At 45.1% G+C, this 20,581-nt stretch overlaps 1 protein-coding gene across 1 annotated transcript in view; it reads left to right on the plus strand.

Moving 5' to 3' along the window:
- Positions 1-20,581, plus strand: part of LOC138516908 (dedicator of cytokinesis protein 2-like) — a 2,920,848-nt gene that overhangs the window by 289,819 nt on the left and 2,610,448 nt on the right. Inside the window, exon 9 of the mRNA XM_069632364.1 lies at positions 10,373-10,454. Coding sequence (XP_069488465.1) covers positions 10,373-10,454 — 82 coding nt within the window. The remainder of the gene's footprint in view (positions 1-10,372; positions 10,455-20,581) is intronic.

Genomic DNA, 20,581 nt, shown 5'->3' on the forward strand with positions numbered 1-20,581 from the left:
GAATGCAGACATGTCTGGCATCCTCTACGTGGCTAATGCACTCTATTTGTCGCATCACTGGGGTAAACCTCACTTTACCTTAATGCTGGAGCAGTAACCGGGTTTGTGTTCATTGTGGTGCCAATGAAATTACTAAATGTAGCAGTGCTTTACACTGGCAGTGTCAGGATTGGCACAGTTGGAAGCATACGTACAATTGTCCTGGTGATAATCCTGGCATTGCTGATTGCAATCTCAGCACTGTGACCAAATATGGCTGGCTTTCCTCCCCCGGAAGAATAATAGGCTTTACACCGGTTAAAGCACTGAAATTAACACCAGAGCGAAGGTGGTCATTGCGCCAGTCCTACTTATCATGCAGACCTTTCAACACGGCCATGAGAAGACCAGTGCAACTCTGGCAGTTTTGCTGTCTCTAGAAAGAGCCATTCAGGATTGCCGGCCAGAAAGGGCATCCCAAAAGCAATGTATCCTGCCCGCTGACGTGTTGTGTGGCAGGATCGCTGTGTGAGGGCAGGTTAGTGGTAAGTTTGGTGTGTGTGTGTTTATTTGTAGGTAGTAGCAAATGTCTCAGTTCCCAACTAATGGTAGGTTACTATGTGTGGGTTGCGAATGTGCTTGGGTGTGGCAGGCTTAGGACCCCATGCGCCAGGCAGAGTGAGAGGTGAATACGCTAAGATGGTTGTGGATGTTGTATAGTGTGGTTTGTGCCCGAAGGTGGCAGCTTCGAGATCTGAGGGTGGCATTCCCGGATAGATTGTGGTGTTTCATGTCATGGTATAGAATGTTAGCTACGCGATGTCTGGAATACGATCTGGTGGTTGTGAATGTGGTGTTGTTGCAGTGAGGGATGTGAATGTGGTTATGTTGCACTGAGGGATGTGAATATGGTTTTGTTGCAGTGAGGTTGTTGTGTGCTGCTGTGCACGGGATCCTGTATGGTATGGCTGTGCATGTGTTGACCCCTTCCTACAGTCTTATAAGGAAGAGGATGTGTAGTGCTGGGCTTGCATTGCCATATGCCATGCAATCCATGGAATGCTGGCTAGTGTTGGAACCCTGGGTTCCCTCAGGGTTCCATGAAGGATGGTCATTCAGGATGGGAGACACAACTGAGAGGAGGATGTTCCCTATGCTCTCCCTCTTCTTATAACCTATACCTGAAACATAAATAAAGTACTTCTACCTGGAGTACTCGCTGGCTCAAGTCTCACACCTGCATCCTGCATCTTGCTTCTAGAGCTGCACACTACAATTGGTCATGTTATGTCATCATATGTCACATCCAGGTATGTAGTATCATAAAATGCCATATCAAGATGAGTCGGGGGTGTTGCTAGGTCTGGAAAAGATCTCTGGCTACCGCTACGCTAATGTCGAGACTGTCGGAACTCAGGGCTAGCTAGCCTCTTGGTTGTAGCTACCAAGCTTATATCTGGCGCTACAACCAAAAGACCCGGGGCTATAGCCCCTCCAGCCCCCCCTCACACCTGTGAGATGAGTCATATTTTAGGTTGTGCCGTTCCTTGCCATGTAGAGACATGTTGTGTCATGTTGCCTGCAAAAGACTTCCCAGTTTCATGTAGTTCTAAAAATACTTTTGTGCAAACAAGTCACTAAATAAAACAAGTTTCTACATCCTTATAATAAATAGAGCAAACATTATACATCTATGAGGAAACAAAGTTACACATAATACATGTTATGTTCTTAAAGAAGCAAATCGAAATTACAAATTTCAAATGTTTCGATTTTTTTTCTTCCAATTTATGAAAATGTCCAGAAGTTTCCAGCAGGAAAAGGAATTTCGACATTACTTGAGCCTTCTTCTGCAACCCTGAAGAGGGCAGTAAGATGGGGGAAATAGCCGTCTTCCTGCATGGGTGAGCCCAGTGCCGGGCCCGACGACCTCACGCATTATTATTATTATTATTATTTCATTTTTATAGAGCGCCACATGCGCAGGGGCCTCAGGGAACACAAAAACAAAATAAGATAGAAAGGACAGACAGTGAAAGGGGTCGGTGCAGGGGGAGATGAGCAGCACGGGGAGGGTCTTGTCAGCCGGGCTTGAGGCTGAACAAGTGACACTTAACACGTTTTTTAAACTCCAGAATTGTGTCTGTTGGCCATATCAGAGTCAAAATAAAGCGATGAACTATGAAAAATAAGAACTATGGCCAATGGGAAGGCTGGGATTTTTTATTTTTATTTTTATTTTTACTCTGATATGCCCAACAATTTTTTGTTTCATTTTTTACAATTTCTCTTTAAGTATATTACAGTCAATGACTAGTCAATGAATAACTATTCATGACACTCAGTAACATCAGTCAAATATATTATTTATTGGTATTTTATTTTTCCTTTTAAACCTTTTGTTATTTTGGGTTTCCTTTTTTATCATTTGCAACCTTTCTTTTCATTTCATGCACTTTCTTTCCTACTGGTGTGCATTATATAAAGTCCATTTCTACACAAAGACAAACAGGTTCTTTATACGAGACATCATAACAATAACATTGATATGAACACAATCCAGAAAACATTCTTCTCAAGCACCTAGTGTTGTGATAACTCTAACCACCTAAGTGTCAAATTGTAAAATGTGCACATAACAGATTCTCTCATCCTTTATGTGCCTATGCAGAGGCGTTGATAGAGGGGGAGAGGTGGCTGAGGGGTCTAAAGCCCCGGGTCTTTTGGTTGTAGCCCCGGATCGAAGTGCAGGGTCTACAACTAAAAGGCTAGCTAGCCCTGAGTCCCAACAGTCCCGACATTAGCCTAGCCCCGGATCTTTTCTAGAGCTGACAACACCTAGTGCCTATGCATAGCATATATATCTGGGTCGACGTCACTGAGATTTAGATTGTACAGTTTCTCTTGTATATTGTTGAAAAAACTGAAACCGGAATTAAATGGTTTAAACGGAAAACAGTAAATATCATATTAGGTTAATGTTACTGAGTTCCAGGAATAGTTTATTCATTACATGCAATATACTTAAAGAGAAATTGTGAACAATAAAATAACTAAACTATTGGGCGTATCAGTGTAAAACATATTAGCTTAAACTCATTATACTCAACAGAAGGGTTTTCCTTAAGCAATGGTATGGGTGTTTGGGAGTCAAAACATGTACTCACGAATCTGACCAGCTTGAACTTTGGCTGAGCCATTTTGAACTTGTCCTGAGAGCTCAGCACACAGCCCGGCTGGTTCACCTTCATGCAGTCTTTCAGATATTTTGGAGCAGTATCCGTCCAGCATTTGTAGGACGTTGTCAGGATCCTGTGGGTGATCCTGTATTTTATTGGAAGCCAGTGCAGGTCGCTTCTGGCATCAGAGACAAGACATGGTCCCATCTCAAAAGGTCATGAATAGAATGGACTGCGCCATTCTAGGAGACCTGGAGGGATTGTATGTTGGCTTGCAAGGTTCCGGGCAACATACTATTGCAGTAGTCCAACCTGGTGTTCACTAGGGCAGAGGCTAGTAGGGAGCAGTTGCTGGCCGAGATGTAGGGACGTCTGTAGTTAAGAAGTTGGTTATCTAGCCACAGGAGGAGCAAGTGTGTGAGACATGAGGTTTCATAGTAAGTCTAGTTTCTGGAAGCAATGGAACACTTTACAAATCATAGAGGGGAAAACACAGTAATGGAAGTAGAGTTACACGCGAACATGCAGCTAAAAACAGATGCAGGGTGTACTGTCATTTTGCCAGCATGGGATCTACAAGCAACCAGGGGAGGAAACAAGAGAAAGAAAATCACACAGTCTCTAGTTGGATGGAGAGTGGAGGGTGTTTGGACCTAGGTCATAGACACACATTCTGTAATAGATACTGATATTCTATCAGCATTGAAGATCACCAATCCCTTATGTTCCCTGACACTGTAGAGCGGTCATGCAGTGCATCAAGCCGCAACTAACCCTATCAAACCACACTCCATCTAAAAATCCACTGCCATCAACACCTTCTTCATCGACAAAATCAGCTAGATTTGCCAGCACATAGACACTAGCTCTGCATCCACAGGCCCACCTCACATCCTTCCTCGCAAAATTTCCACACCCTGATCAACATTCAAGACACTCTCGACAGAGGTCCTGGTACAAACCCTGCCCACCCTCAAAGCCACAACGTATGCAGATGACATCCTCCCAGCATCCATCCTGAAGACCTTCCCCGCAGAAGCATGCCTTCCCTACCTGGAGATCATCAACAACTCCTTAATTCAAGGCACCTTCCCATAGACCTTAAAAACAGGACAATCCGCCCTCTACTAAAGAAACCCACTCTGGATCCCAACAACCTAGGTAACTATCGCCCCATTACCCATCTTTTCTTCCTTGGTAAGATCATCGAGAAAGCGGTAGCCGCACAACTGCAGCAACACATTGACAGCAACAACCTCCTGCAAACCTACTAATCCAGATTCAGACCCATATGCTGCACTGAGACAGCAACCTTACAGGTGGTTGACGATGCTCGCAACATTTATGATGAAAGCCACCCCGGCTTCCAGGTTCTACTCAACCATCTTGGCTGCTTTCGACACAGTAGACCACGAGGCGCTTATGTACACCCTTCATTGGCACATGGGGATCAGCAACCTTGTCCTATGCTGGTTCCATTCCTACCTCGCCAAATGCAAGAGGTTTGTTCAGATGGACTCCGCTGGGAGCCCTACTAGCCATACACAACATCTACCAATACGCAGATGATACACAGCTATACCACAGGAAACAACTCCAACAAGGACATCCATAGGCTCAAAACCTGCCTCTTGCTGAGCCAGACTTGGATGTCCAATGCATACTTCAAGCTCAACCCCTCCAAGATTGATTTCCTACACCTCACCAACAACACCAAACACCCAGACATACAGACCTGGCTATCAATCATGAAATTGGTTAGTATAGACATGGACATGGGTAATATAGCTCAGTGACAAGATGACGCAGAGCAACATAGGTTTGAATCCCGGGTCCGCGCTTAGAAACCTCTGCGGTATTAAGCGCGTTATAAATACCAATTATAATAATAAAAGTAATAATAATAACTCTGAGGGCTGCACACCCAAGCTCACCACCTGTGTCAAGTCCATCGGGTACCACATCGACAAACACCTCTTCTTCAAGACACACATAGCTAAGAAAACTCAAACACGTGGTACTCCTGGATAGGGTCACTGCACTCTTCAAAGGCCATCTTTCGTCCTCGCTTGTGCCCTTAAGAGGTGTCTCACACGCTGCCGCACGACTCATTGCGGGTCTATGCAGATACGACCACATCACCCCGGCCCTCATCAACCTTTACTGGCTCCCACTGCATGCACAAATCACCTTCAAGTCTTGCTGCATTATCTATTAGGCAGTCACCCTCAAGTCAGTCAGCTACCTAGCAGAGAAACTATGCATCTGTGGCAGACAGTGCACACCATCAAAAGCCAGGACACTTGCAGACTGCAAAAAGGAAAGGACCAGAAAACAAGCATCTCTGCCTACGCCCCATGACTATGGAACCTCCTCGCCGTCAGCATCAGACAGCCCCATAATCCTACAATTCAGAAGGCCTCTCAAGATCCACCTCTTCAAGGAGTCTCTCCTCCTCATTACCTAGTCCATCACATCGCCCCTGCGCCACCTGACTAACTAGACACTGCCCAGGCCTCTCCTCCCCGCAATCGGGTACAGCTGTACCCCGCCCCTGTCCCCCTCTGTATCCTATCCCTACTTAGGGTGACCAGATTTTCTAAAAAAAAAACCCCAGACGGGCTATGGAAATAGAAGTAGGACTAAAGAAAATGCACATGTGACTTTAGTCCTACTTCTGTTTCGTTGGGCCGTTGCAGGGGTCAAGGAGGGGGTTTTGCTAACAGGCACACTCCTCTCATTGGAGGGGAAGGGGGAGGAAATGGGAGCTTGAAAAGCATTTCACACCCCCATTCTCACAGGAAAATTTGCACCGGAGACCAGATTTCGGGAATTCAAAATCGGGTCCCGGCAACAAAAAAAACGCAAAAAAGGTCCTTAATCAAAACCCTGCACAGGGTTTATAAACTACAAAAACTCCCTGGACTCGGGGACGTTGGGTGATTTCCTTGGACTGTCCCGGGAAAACCCGGACGTCTGGTCACCACTATCCCTACTGTATATCTTTTCTGCTCCGAAAAAAAGCACTCTGTTATGCATCTGCATTGGTGTATACCTCTGTAAAGCGCTCCGTTGCTTCTCGAAACTAGGACCATGCTCAATAAATACCATCATTATAATAATGGAAGGGAGGCTAGGAAGGAGGGAAGGAAAGAAGGAAGGAAGGAAAGAAGGAAGGAAAATAGGGTGGGAGGGAGAAAAAAAGGGAGGGAGGGAGGGTAGGAGGGGTGGAGGGAGGAGAGATGCACGAGTCCAAACCTGCCCTCATTGTAATCTAGCGCCACGACGCTGCCATTTTTGATAGCGGCGGATTACACGAGTCGGAGGTCATCTTTTTTTCTTTCCCTCTCGCCCCACTTCCCGTGGAGTAGAAGCGGGGTTTGGGAATCCTCATGTCTCACTTGCGGCCCTGTCTCGCGGGAAGATTTCACATCTGATGCGGAGACACTACATTTCTCATCTCCCGGGGGCGGAGGAAACGCTCCCTTCGACTTTGCTACACTTTACGCTTCCGCTCGATTCCCTTCCGCCTCCTCCCTTCTGCCACGATAAGAAAGGCCAAGACGGGAAGGCGCGATTGCCTTTACATGCAAGCCTCACTGCGCCCCAAAGTCCTATCGGATCCCCTGTCCAGGGGAGAGAGGCTGCTGCAGACCGCCCGGCCCCTGCCTGGCACCTGTTTCTGCGCCCCACAGAGTATCGAGACCTCAAGGCAGGCGTTTCTCCACCCTCACGTGCACAGTGATACAGAGAAACTGAGAATGACTCATGATTCACACGCATGCGTGCACCCTTTTCCCTTCTGTCGTGTTCTTCATTCTCTTCCATTCCCTCTTTCATTCGTGTACTCTATTGTTGCTCTTTCCTTCACTCTTTCCTTCATGTTTTGTATTGTTTTCCTTGTCTTCTTCCTTACAGGTGATGTTGCTCTCTTCAGTAGGCTTCTATCTTTTTCTCTTCCTCATGCGTTTGTCTTTTCTTTCTTTTCATTCACTCATTTTCTTTCTTCCACTCATTTGATCTTTATGTAACAATTTCATGTAGTTTCTTTGCCCCTCCTTATTTTGTATGTTTCACTCACTTCCTTTTGCTCTCTTACCTTTCCTCATGTTTTCCTTTCGCTTCTTATTTTACTCTTTCCTTTGCTCTTTCCTTACGAACTTGTGACCTTCTCTTTCTTTCTCCCTTTGTTGAGTCCTTTAGTTATTTCACAATTTTTTCTTTCACGGTTTTTTCTTTCACCTTTTCTATTGCTTTCATTTTTATTGTTGTTTCCCCCTTTGTTCTTTTGCTTGGTCACTCTGTTGTTCGTTCACCCTATTGCTCTTTCATCCTTACTTTATATTTATTGTTCCCTTTTCTTACTTTGACTATTGTCTTATCCTCTTTCTTTTTTCCTTTCTTCATTTCACAGATGCTCCTTTCTTATTTTCTATTTTTTCTTTCTTTTGTTCTTTCTTCGTTTTGTTCTGTCATCGTTTACTCCGCTCTTCATTCTACCCATTGCTTATTCTTTCTTTCTTTCTTTCTTTCTTTCTTTCTTTCTTTCTTTCTTTCTTTCTTTCTTTCTTTCTTTCTTTCTTTCTTTCTTTCTTTCTTTCTTTCTTTCTTTCTTTTTTCTTGCATTAGCCTCTTTCATTTATCCTTTCGTTATTTCACGATTTTTCTTTCACTTTTTCAGTTGTTTTTTTCTTTCTTGTTTGTGTTTTCTTCTCTTTGTTCTTTTGCTTGGTCACTCTGTTGTTCGTTCACCACATTGCTCTTTCTTCCTTTCTCTCCTTTCTTCCCTCTTTCTTAATTTGACTATTGTCTTACCCTTTTTCTTTTTCCTTTCTTCATTTCACAATGACTTTCTTATTTTCTATTTTTCTTTCTTTTGTTCTTTCTTTGTTTGTTCTGTCATCGTTCACTCTGCTCTCCATTCACCCCATTGCTCACCTTTTCTTTCTTTCTTTTGTTCTTTCTTTCATTCTTTCTTTTTTCCATTACCCTCTTTATTTTGTCGTTTCTTTATTTCACAATTTTCCTTTTCTTATTTTGTAATTCCTTTTCTTTCTTTTGTTCTTGCTTCATTTTGCTTGTTTACTTTTTCACCCTTTCCTTCATTCTTTCTCCCTATTGTTCTCTTCCATTTACTTTCTTTGACTCGCTCTTTGTTTTGCTCTTCCTTTTATTCACTGTTCCCTTCTCTAATTTCCTCATTCTTTAACTCTTTCTCCTATTGTTTTATCTTTACGTCTGCTTGTTACCACTTATTTTCTTTTGCTCTCTTTCACTCTTCAATGTTCTCCACATTTTGGTTTTTGTCACGTGATATATGAATGATAAATATAACATGAAGGTGTCTGTCGTTTACGGATACTTACCTCATTCTTTTGGAAACACAATCATAGTGATGTGGAAGGGCTTTATATAAAAGGATCTCGAACATTAATTTTATTAGCGAGATAAGGAGCCACTCAGAGATGAATTTGGAGAATCCTCCTCCAACATTTCTCACAGTAACCAGAGGTGGACTGGCCTAGAGGGAACTCTGGAGATTTTCCTGTAGGCCTCTGCATCTGGTGCCTCGTTTGAGTGATAACCTGTTTTATTTCCACATTTTCTCATAGGAAAAGGGTTGGGCTTGCTGAAAATGTGCAATATTTACCCCAGTTTGAACATTTCAGGGGCCTCTTTTGGTTCCCAGTCCTCCTCTGACAGTAACATATAAGGATAAACAAGCAAACCAAACCTAAACAACATGTGTCCATTTACTGGAGCTGGTAGAAAAGAGCCATCCTAACTAACCCGGAAATAGTGTGTTCCTGTGTGAAGCATTGTGCTGTGTGATAGGCTTCTTCCAGAGGTAACACTTCCAGCAGGTATCTTACTCAGGGCTTCCGGAGAAGCAGGATTGAGACAAATTGGCCCTTCTTTGTCAGATCAAATATTTCAAAGGCTTGAAGATCTTCTAATCCAAATGTTTGAGGTTAAATATTTTTGAAAAACATCAACACGATCCAAATTTGCCATCCAGACCAAAGAAAACATTGTGAAAATCTGATGCGTACATCCCGCATCCTTCAGACCTTATGCCCGAAATGGTAAAATCTTTACAACATACGTAAAATTCACGCTTTTCTTACCTTTCATGCCACTAAGCTTCTGGTCTCCTTGCTAGTCTTTTCTCAACTGTTTTACTGCTCTGTATTATTCTTTGGTCTTCCCTCCTCACAGCCCCTCTCAAATCAATCTATAACTCTTCTATTCGATCATTTTGTTTGCTCTCTTACCGAGACTCAATTTCCTCTGCTCTTGACTCTCCGGGAAGGCTTTCCTTTCCATTCCATTTCCTTTGTCTAGTGTTCAGATCTCTTCATGGTCTTGCCCCTGTTTATCTTGCTTCTCTTCTCTCATTCTATTCTCCTTCTCGGCCTCTCCGTTCTGCAGATCTTTTGCGACTCAATGTTCCCTGTGCCCCCTGTGCACAATTCCATTTCCGTTCCTTCCAACTTCTTGTCCCCCTCCACTGGAATCTCCCTCCACTGTCTCTCTGCTCTATCACCTCCTATCCTCTCTTTCATTCTCCCTTAAAAACTCACATCAATCGCTCATTTGATTGTCACTGGTCGACTCTGAACACCGCTTTCTACTGCTATTTTAATGAACTGCTTATTGTTCTCTATGAAGCGCTTCGGCTAAAAGCACTATATAAAACATAATAAAATACAAATAAAAATAATCCTATATACATTCTAAATCAGTTGAATTTATTTAGTTTGGTGAATGGAGACGTGGGTGTGTCGGTGATGAGGAATTTGATAACAGCTGTCCTTGCTGCAAGTGATTGGTTCTTTTGAGAGACCCACATTTTGGCGGCATGGAAGGCTAAAACATTCCCTGAATGGTCAAAATATTTGCGGAAGGTGAATGAATAGGAACAGTTTCTATTTCTGGCTGGACTTTCTGTGAATGTTGGAGGGGCTGTCGCCAGGTTATGGCTGTCTCAGGTGCATCACTGGCCGGGATCCTTCCCAAGGTCTGAGTGTTGCCTTGAGAAGCCCAGATCCCCTAAATACCACCTGAGCATGATAGCAGAGGACCCCTTTATTTGGTTGAATATATCATTCTTTCCTAACCCCCATCTTATCAAGCTTTCTCTTTGCAGTATCTCTTCAAGTACGTGTTGCAGGCTGTCCCTCCACCTTCTGAACCTTTTTACTATCTTCCAGTGAGAACTACCTCATTCGCTGGGCCAGCACAGGTGGGCCGAAGGACGTACAACTTTTGAACAACCTCAAGGTCATCTTCACGGTGAGATATAAGGCTCCCATTTGATCAGTTTCTTTAAAGAGACCACTCTACGCCTCCATGATCCTTCTCATCTCCAATCGTTCTTTGCCCTAATGCCGACACTTGAATGTGAGACTGCCGTCTGCTGAACTTGCATTTATTCACAATCAATGTCCTAATCAATGTCTCTTAAATGTCAATCTTTTGAAGCGTTGTCCGTGTATCCATCTTGTGTTTTTGTTTGTCCTTATGTTGTTCTCTAACGCTACCGATTCATCAACATCTAAAGCAAGGATTATCTTAACTTGTGGAATGAGTAGAACACACTTGTAGAGACAGCACATGGGCAATCTCACATATGCACGAACATGCTGGTTCACTTTTTAGAGACTGTCCATTGAATGCGTACAGGAGGCCTTCAAACTTGAGAGAATAACATAGACATGAGGCAAGAACACTGTTCATGAATGCCCAGGATGCATTGAGTAGTACTGACAATCTTAAATGTCCAAGTGTAATTTACAGGAATTGAAAGAAAGGGCCTCATTACAGGTTTGGCGGTAAATTCTCCAATGTACTGTGAAGTTTATTAACTGATATTACCACTCTGTCCATGGATTTACTCCAGGACTTTGCGCAGCAGCACTGTGGTGTTAATCACCATTTCTGGAGCACAATAGAACTCTTTGGGATTGTTGGTAGATTTACTGTGAGTGGTAATTCAGTGCAGTAAATCTGCTGATTGTTGGAGGTCAAGTGGGGATCCTCCACTTGACCTCCTATCCTGTAAATTGTGGTAATGCGCCAGTAAACTACCACGACTTTCTTGCACTGCTGAACTCATAATAACACCCATAATGTCTTTAGGGTCGTGAAATACTTGTGTACAGGTGCGTTATAAATGCCATATCATATCATATCATGAACTTGTTCAGCTTGTTTCCCAAAAGGTCATCACCCATAAACACTATGCCACATGTAGCCGGGCAACATGAAATATAATGTGCAATGAGAATGTGTCTGGATGTATGCTAGTGGAAAAGCTTGAAATGTGCACAGGGAAACACTCATCTAATGTATGGGGCATAGGGAAGAATTTACCTCTGGATATACCGTTCGTGGAGTTCAAGTAATTATTCACAGTTATGGGATTGTGAGATTTTGATGCCAGAGGCATGCCTCTTAGACATACATACTGTGGTAAGAGTCTTCTACAAAACATTGTGCACACATGAATGGAAAACCACCGCTACCATTGGGCATTAAACCATATATAAGAATTGGCCTTATTATCACTGAGCTTTCTGCAGGTCTTTGGTGGAAAACAAAAATATCCTTAAATACCAATTGATGATACACAACACAGGTTAAAAGGCTAGCAGACAGACCATGCACGCAGATATCGGACCTCACCAAGAATTCCCAATACCAGCTGCACCTCCACAGATGTATTCCTCCTTTTCTCACTTTCCCCAGAAGCTCCCTGTCTACAGAGGCACGGTTGTCTCTAGGCTGGACTACTGCAACAGCCTCTTTCTCAATCTGCCTTCCTTACTCACCACCCTCTGCAACTAATCCAGAATAGGACTGTGAGACTTATCCTTGGCCTCAAGCCCAGGGATCGTATCTCTCCAGCCCTGAAATCTCTCCACTGGCTCCCAGTGGCTGCAAGGATCAAGTTCAAGACCCGCTGCATCATCCACAAGGCTTTCTTGGGCCAGGCCCCACACTACATACAACTCTCTCTTCCAAAATACCTTCCTGCTTGAGCTCTTTGCTCAACTACCTCCAACTGTCTGAGGGTCAGACGCTTTGCTAGGCAGAGAGTGGGGGGTACATAACTCTCTTCTGCAGGGGCCTCCCTCTGGAATGGCCTCGATGTCCCTCTCAAACTTGAGCCGGACCACTTGAAGTTCCGGAGGCAGCTGTAGAACTTCCTTTTCTCCTCTGCTTTATCTCTCTCCCTCCCCTGCTGACCTACCTGCCTGCCGCATCGACTGGTTGTCTGGCTATCCTCTGAGCATAATGGGTACCAGGCTCCGCCATGATCAGTCTCCACTGCACTGCCTCCGGGCCACTGCACACTTAGGGGCTGTAACCGGAACCTCTACAGTCCCCTTCTTCCCTGCACTTACCCAGAGCTGCGCTGCCCTGGTTGCACTTGCTCAGAGCACTGTTGCCCTGATCAAACTTCCCCTCCCTCTCCCTGGCACTTCCCACTCTATCCCCCCCTGCATTTTGTCGCTGTTGCACTTGCACAATCTGAATGTCACAAGGCCTAGTATGATCATTTTTATTGTCCCCCCTCTGTCCTCCCTCCCTTCTTTTGTGGCGCTTAGAAACACTTATGTACAGACACGTTATAAATAACTTATCATATCTCATATTATATCAAGGACTCCTCGGGATCTCCATTCCATCCCTAGCCTCAGGTCCATCCACGACCTTGACCCCCTTTCCTGATTTGAGGAATCTGTAGCTTTGTGGTCTTCAGTCCCATGAGCACGGTGAAGTGTAGGATTGAGTGGGGACGAGTGGGGAGGAGTGGGGAGGAGGAAGAGTGCAGAGAGATGAGAATCATGTCAACATGATGTGAAGTGGAGGATTGAGTGGGGAGGAGTGGGGAGGAGGAAGAGTGCAGAGAGCTGAGAATCATGTCAACATGATGTGAAGTGGAGGATTGAGTGGGGAGGAGTGGGGAGGAGGAAGAGTGCAGAGAGCTGAGAATCAGGTCAACATAATGTGAAGGGGAGGATTGAGTGGGGATGAGTGGGGAGGAGGAAGAGTGCAGAGAGTTGAGAATCAGGTCAACATCATGTGAAGTGGAGGATTGAGTGGGGCCAAGTGGGGAGGAGGAAGAGTGCAGAGAGTTGAGAATCATGTCAACATAATGTGAAGTGGAAGATTGAGTGGGGAGGAGTAGGGAGGAGGAAGAGTGCAGAGAGTTGATAATCAGGTCACCATAATGTGAAGTGGAGGATTGAGTGGGGAGGAGTCGGGAGGAGGAAGAATGCAGAGGGTTGAGAATCAGGTCAACATAATGTGAAGTGGAGGATTGAGTGGGGATGTTTGGACAGGAGGAAGAGTGACGAGAGCTGAGAATCAGGTCAACATAATGTGAAGTGGAGGATTGAGTGGGGATGAGTGGGGAGGAGGAAGAGTGCAGAGAGTTGAGAATCAGGTCAACATAATGTGAAGTGAAGGATTCAGTGGGGATGAAAGGAGAGGAAGAAGAGGGCAGGGAGTTGAGAATCAGATCAACATAATGTGAAGTGGAGGATTGAGTGGAGAGGAGGAAGACTGCAGAGAGTTGAGAATCAGGTCAACATAATGTGAAGTGGAGGATTGAGTGGGGATGAGTGTGGAGAAGTAAGAGTGCAGAGAGCTGAGAATCAGAGTGTTAGGAAAGATTTCTTAATTGTGGGTAATTTTCCTTCCATGTGGCAACCCCTAAACTTTTTGCTGTTGTTTTCAACAGGATCTAGACTTTGCCAGAGAAGTGCAGCCCTTAGCCGCACTCCTCTGGGCTTTCGCTCCATTATTACGGGGAAACTGACATGCCCTTAAGACAGTCAGTACCGGGAAACATTGTTTTCCGTAGTTTCTTTATCATGTTGCAGCTTTCGTGCAACATGACACAAGAGGGCACTATAAGCTAAGTTACTGCTCTCTTGGGTCTCTAGTCTTCTACAGGCCCTAGGTACTCTTTTTGGATTGCAAATGATCGGTGCAAGTGAATCACGGACGGGACTGGTGGCAGCGATCGTTTCTTGTGTTTTTGAGCTCCTTTTGGCGTTTTAAGCGCGTTTCTCGCGCTTAGCCAAAAATGGTGGCCTGGCTCCCAAAATGGCCAGACCACGAGGCTCTTTGTCATGTCCGCTGACCGGCTTGCCCCCTTCACCTTCCCCAGGTTGAGCTGACCCGGGGCCTTCCTTATTTGGGCATGTACTTTCCCGCGAAACACAGATGCTTTCGCGGGCTTCTACAGGCCTTGTGTGTGCCTCCAGGATGTGGGCTGGGATGTCTGGTCCCAATACACATCCTGGGTGCCAGAGAGTCTAGTGTGGTATGAATGCCTGGGACCACCGTGGTCCGTGATAGGTCCACGTATGGTGTGAGTGTTTTGTGAGCAGATCTCCCATTGGGTCCTCTCCGTTTTGGCGCGAAGGGAACCGTGGATAAGAGGAGGCTGGAAACACCACTAGCATGTCGATCTCCTGAGTTCTCACAAACAAAGGGATACAGGAGCCAAGTATCCTGCAACCACGAGGCTGAACCAAGGAATCGCTGGTGACCCGCTGAAGGGCTGCTCCTCTGCACTGCTGTCGCTTTGTGAAACCCTTTCTACCTCGGATCGAACGAGAAGGCCTGTATTGGTACTTCGACCCTTGGAATAGCGGGGACAGCTATTCTCGGCACCTTCACCATCTCCTGCACGTAAGCCTTCGTGTCTCTGGGCCATCCAGCAGACTGACCAGCCTACCCAGGAGTCTGGCTCTGTAACCGCTGTCAGGTTGTGTTGTATTTTGAGTCCTTGTCACTCTCACACGATTCGTACACTTGGCATTCCCAGGTCTGAAGTGAGTAGTGTACATTTGGCTGAGATACACACGGCCGCTCCGTTGCCCTGCTGTGGTAACAAACTGTGCGGGTTCACTGCGTTTGGGACGCCCTCAACTCAACTCTGCTGCTGCGGAATCTACACGACGACGAGACGTCCCCTGCTCCTATCTGGACCTGCCAGCACTGAAACTGACGCGGAGAAGCCTGGGTCTGCCTGCATCGGGGACCGGTGAGTAGCATAGCTAGGAACTGGTCACCCTCCTGCAGTAGCCCATAGCCTATCCTCGCTGTGTCTTTCCGTACTCGGGCTTTGCTTCTGCCCACAGTGGAGGCTGCGCTTGAGTCGCGGAGCTCTGTTCATCTTCATTTGTTCACCGAACTGAACTGCCTGATTCCCTCGAAGAGACTTCCCTTTTTGCCCGTTGGCACCAGCGTGTGCAGGTACTTTTGAGCACAAGGCTCCACTCTTCATAGGGTTTGGACTTCCTTTTAGTTAGGTGCCTCTGAAGACGGACTGGGTCTGATTATTATTCGCACTGCCTGTTTTCCTCCCCATCTAGGTGGTCTACACATTTCGTGCGTCTAACGTGTTAGACTCGTTTGTATTTGTATATATATTGTATTGGTTTGGTATGTGTTGGTTTACTTGAGTTTTATTGTGATTTCTCGCTATGGTCATTGTTGCAAAGGCCTTGGAATAAATGTGTCTATATTTTTAATATAACACCTGTTTGGAGTAATCTGTAAGTGTCCTTGCTGTGTGTGCTCATTGCGGGCTTTCAGTCACACTCACCCCTCTTGAGACCTAGTCTTGACCACCGCTATCACTACCCTGATTGGTCTGGCTTGTCCAGAGGTTACCCTGTTCCAAGAAATTGGGCTGGCCTTCTGAACCTCTGCCCCTCCCGGACAGAGTTCATAAATCTGTCTTAACAAATTGGTGTACAGCGGTGGGATACGACTGAAGGTATCCAGTGTGACGCACGAGCGAGGGGATTTCAAGTTATTCCTACCAGGACACGTAGTGAATTGTTGTAGTATAACTTTAAACAGGCCATAGTCCTATCTAACACTATGGAAACAAATACCTTGTTAACTTTAAATGCTTCTAAATCCGAAACATTGAAAAAGATGTGTGCGGAGAGAGGTGTTTCCTCTCAAGGCGCCAAATTGGATATGATACAAAGAATCGTGGCGTGGCAAGAAGCGCAGCTTGACGCTATAACTTGTGAGGACATTGCGGAAGGAGGTGGGGCTGCTCTCACTGGTTCTGCCGCTGCACTGGTCCACCGCGACCAAGAGGACATGGAAGATGAGATGTCTAGGTTTCCTCTGCCAGTGTTGATGGGGAGGCCATGCTTGAATTCAAGAAGCAAGAGCTGCTGTTTAGGCAGAAAGAGCTTTATTTCAACATGGCCAAACTAAAAATCGAACAGGCCGAAAAACAGAAAGACAGGGGTCACCAGTTGGAACTGGCCAAGCTTCAGGTTGCAAATGGGTTCAAGGGTCCCGGACATGGGTCTGGGGCCTCCTCTCAGCCACGGTTTCTGAAAGATCTACTCAGTGTGTACGAGGAAAGGAATGACATTATGGACTGGCTAAATACGTTAGAGTATGCATGTGAAGTTCAACAAGTTGACAATGCTGATAAGATTGCCTGGTTACTCAGCAGACTGCCCCATTCTGGCTGTAGTGCCATTATGGAAATGTCGAAGGCTGAGCGAGCTGATTTATCAATGTTAAAGCAAACTCTCATTTTAAAGTTTGGAAATACTCCTGCCCAATATTTAAAACGATTCCGAGAGTACAAGAAAAAAGAAGGTGGTACTTGGGTATCTTATGTAACTGAATCCTTAAAAAACTTGACTGGCTGGGTCGAAGGTTATAAGGTTTCTACCTTTGAAGGCATGATAAATCTTGTCATGCTGGAACACATTTTTGCATCTTCTTCCCCGGAGCTTAAGCAGCATTTGGCCGATTCGAAGGAGATAGATCCTAAGAAGCTGGCCATTGCAGCAGACTTATGGGTGTCACATCGAGTGTCCCATAAGGACAAAACTCATCCTGGTAAGCAGGAGGAAGGGAAAAAGCCCAAAGATAAGGAGGGTGGAGAATCTGATAAATCTTCTTCTCAAAAGGGCCACAAAAAGAAAAATAAGGGTCAGACACAAGAGAACTCACAGGGCAGTGGAGGCCAGCCTCCGAAACAGAACTCTGGTTACAATAAGCCTCCCTATGGAAACAGAACCAATGGATCTTGTTTTGCTTGTGGAGCAACTGACCACGTGAAGGGGGATCCCCGGTGTAAGGTTAAACCTTTGGGGGTCCACTCCGCTAATCTGGCCTTCTCCTCCTACGAGGAAGAAGAGATTACAGGAGCATCCTTCTCCTCCGACTCCTTCCCCAGCGGGATAGAAGCTGAGGTAGTTTTAGTTTCCCTGGGTTCCTGGGAGCCTAAAGTCGCAGAGGCTTATGCTAGGATTTCAGATAATACCAAGCACTACTTTAAAGACAATGTGCTGATCAATGGAGTAGATACTCCAGCTTTTAGGGATAGTGGGTGCAGTCGAACTGTAGTGGATTCTACGTTGGTAGACTCAGAGGAAGTTGCCAGAGCTACTCTGATGCCCACTAAGTTGGCTGACGGCCCACCTCGCATGTTTCCAGTTATACCTGTAAATATTACTTTAAATGGTACAGCAGTCAGGATTCCAGTGAGCATTCAGAGAAACGTCCCAGGAGAGGTCTTGTTAGGCAATGATCTCAGAGCTTTAGGGCTCGTAGGAGACACTGCCGACAGACCCTGCACACGGTCTCAAATACGGGCAGCATTGGCCAAGACCAATACGCCGCCCCTGCCGGGAAACCCAAGGCGAAAGGAGTAAGAAAGTCAAGACGAGGGAAAGAGAACATTCCCCCGAGCTCGCCTACCACTGCGGTGGAGGAAGTTGGTCAATCGCCCGGGCCTGATGAGGAGGTGGCGATGCCTGAAGTATTTGACCCCAACAACCATCCGGAACTAAAAGACTTGTTAGTAGAAGGTGGTCCTGACAGAGAAGAATTCAGTAAAGGCCAACGTGAGTGCCCATCTCTGGAAGGCCTAAGGAGACTGCTCCCAGCTTGAGGGTGAGCCTCCTGGGACGCACCGGATTTATTGGGAAGGTGGACTCCTGTATAGTGAGCCCACATAATCTACAGAAGGAGATCATAGGAGGTTGGTGGTTCCCCTTGCTGTAAAACCCTTCCTCCTGCAGCTGGCGCATGAAGTGCCCCTTGCTGGAAGGCCTAAGGAGACAGGCCTGCTCCCAGCTTGAGGGTGAACCTCCTGGGACGCACCGGATTTATTGGGAAGGTGGACTCCTGTATAGTGAGCCCACAGAGTCTACAGAAGGAGATCATAGGAGGTTGGTGGTTCCCCTTGCTGTAAAACCCTTCCTCCTGCAGCTGGCGCATGAAGTGCCCCTTGCTGGTCACCTTGGTATTAAGAGGACCAAGCAAAGGTTATCCATGCACTTCTACTGGCCCAAGATGGGGGTGCAAGTAGAAAGTCACTGCATGAGTTGTGCCTCCTGCCAGTTATCTGGTAAGGTTAGCTCGACAATCCAAGCTCCATTGGTACCACTCCCAGTTGTGGGAGTACCATTCGAAAGGGTAGGGATCGACATCGTTGGTCCCCTTGACCCGCAAACATCCTCAGGCAATAGGTTTATCCTGGTGCTGGTCGACCATGCAACCAGATATTCTGAGACCATCCCATTGAAAACTGTAACTGCCAAGTCAATTGCAAAAGCGTTACTTGGCATATTTATGTCAGGTCCTGTACCTGTGTCTGCGGAAGCTGCTGAGCCCCCACAATCCCCCGAAACCGTGAAGTCAACTACCGGTTAAAAACAGCAGAAATCTCCACAGCTTCAGCTTCAAGGGAAAGGGGGAAGTGGAGAAAATAACAAAAGACACATGTAACTCCTCTTGTAGTCGAGAACCTGTAGAAATAAATAAACAAACAACATTAAAATCTCATTAACTAGAACCTTTCTCCACTGTTCCCAAGTTGTGTAAAGAAATACCTGTAAAGTCTCCCTGAAGAGCTGAGAGACCTGAAGTGTTGATGCTTAAATAGCTTTTTTGTTTGATGAAAATTGAAGATTTCTTTTAAAGTATTACAGATAAATCTTGTAGTCCATGACTCTTTAACAAAGTCCATAACATTTCCATTTAGTTTTCAGAGAATGCTACACACACTCTATTGGTAGTCAAATAGAACTTCTTTAACAAACTGAACACTCTCTTAACATATAAATAATCTGTTGAATGGTAAACCTTTCCAACACAGATAAATTGCACACAAGTTCAGAAACAGTTTTCCATTTAACTTCTGCATGCAAGTTTAAACAAAGTGTTCATACAAACTGTAATCAGAAAATAGTATTAAACTTCTAACTCGCTAGCGTGAGTCAAAGTGTTCATTCAACCTTAAAAACCTCCTTTGCGCATGCGCTAGTAACGAGTGGACTGAAATTACATGAGACTCCAAAACTCGCATGCGCGAGTAAACAGTATTCAAAGGCCTTTGAACAAATACATTAGATGCGCATGCGCGAGTAAATAGCGTTCATTCAAAAGTGAACCTATTACGCTCATGCGCGTTCAAAATAAAATAAAATACATGTGCAATAGACGAGAACACTTCTCTTAACCAACCGTCTACTGCGCAGATGTAAGCAAGTAGGGAACCAGAATCATAACATGCGCGTTGTCAGGAATTTACCGATTCCTACAACTCTGTCATACGCGCATGCACATTAGCCAGTAAACATTTCAAAGCGCGAGATGTCTTACAAACCATCTCGCATCTTTTTTTTAAAACTTAAATGATAGAACCATTAAGAATGAAATCGAAATGGCATTTCATTAAAATAAGAAACCCAATCCAAATCCGAGTTACCAGATAACTTCGAAACTTTACATACACAGCTTAAATTTAAAGTCAAAATTATAAAGTTGCGTGAGGGAAGAGCTTCTTACTCCTCTTTAAACATACAGTCACTAATGAGCAGAATCCAAGTTACTCCTTAACTAAATACCTAAACTAGAATAAATATTCTTCTCATCAAATCATTAATACTTGGATCTTCACAATCTTCAAAAAAGAAAGGCTTTAGAAAGCAACGCTCCCACCAATGAATCCGCTTGTCTTGTCCAACGAAGAAAGTTCATTAAACATGGATTGCAGTTCAAAATCTGTTTTCAAGTCTCAAAATAAAGTCTAAATACACAGATCAAAGGAAACAGGACGTCCCTGCTTCAGGAAAGACAATGAAAGGCAGTTTAGAACTTTGAAACTGCTCCCAAGACTCCTGGACATCGAATCACCAGTTTACATCCTGAATACCAATCAGATACCTGATTGATTCCCTTCTTCTTTCCCACCATGATGGATTGGGACACACTTCTCCTGATAGTATGGTAGTTAAGGAGAATGAAGGAAAAAATTAAACATAAACAAAATTATCAATCACTGACAGGGAACTTATAACAGGGACATGAAAACTGACAGTTTACTAGGGTTGGCTTCCCTAAAGAAG

This window comes from Ambystoma mexicanum, chromosome 6q, assembly GCF_040938575.1.
Source record: "Ambystoma mexicanum isolate Mex_15411 chromosome 6q, UKY_AmexF1_1, whole genome shotgun sequence".
Taxonomy (NCBI): domain Eukaryota; kingdom Metazoa; phylum Chordata; class Amphibia; order Caudata; family Ambystomatidae; genus Ambystoma; species Ambystoma mexicanum.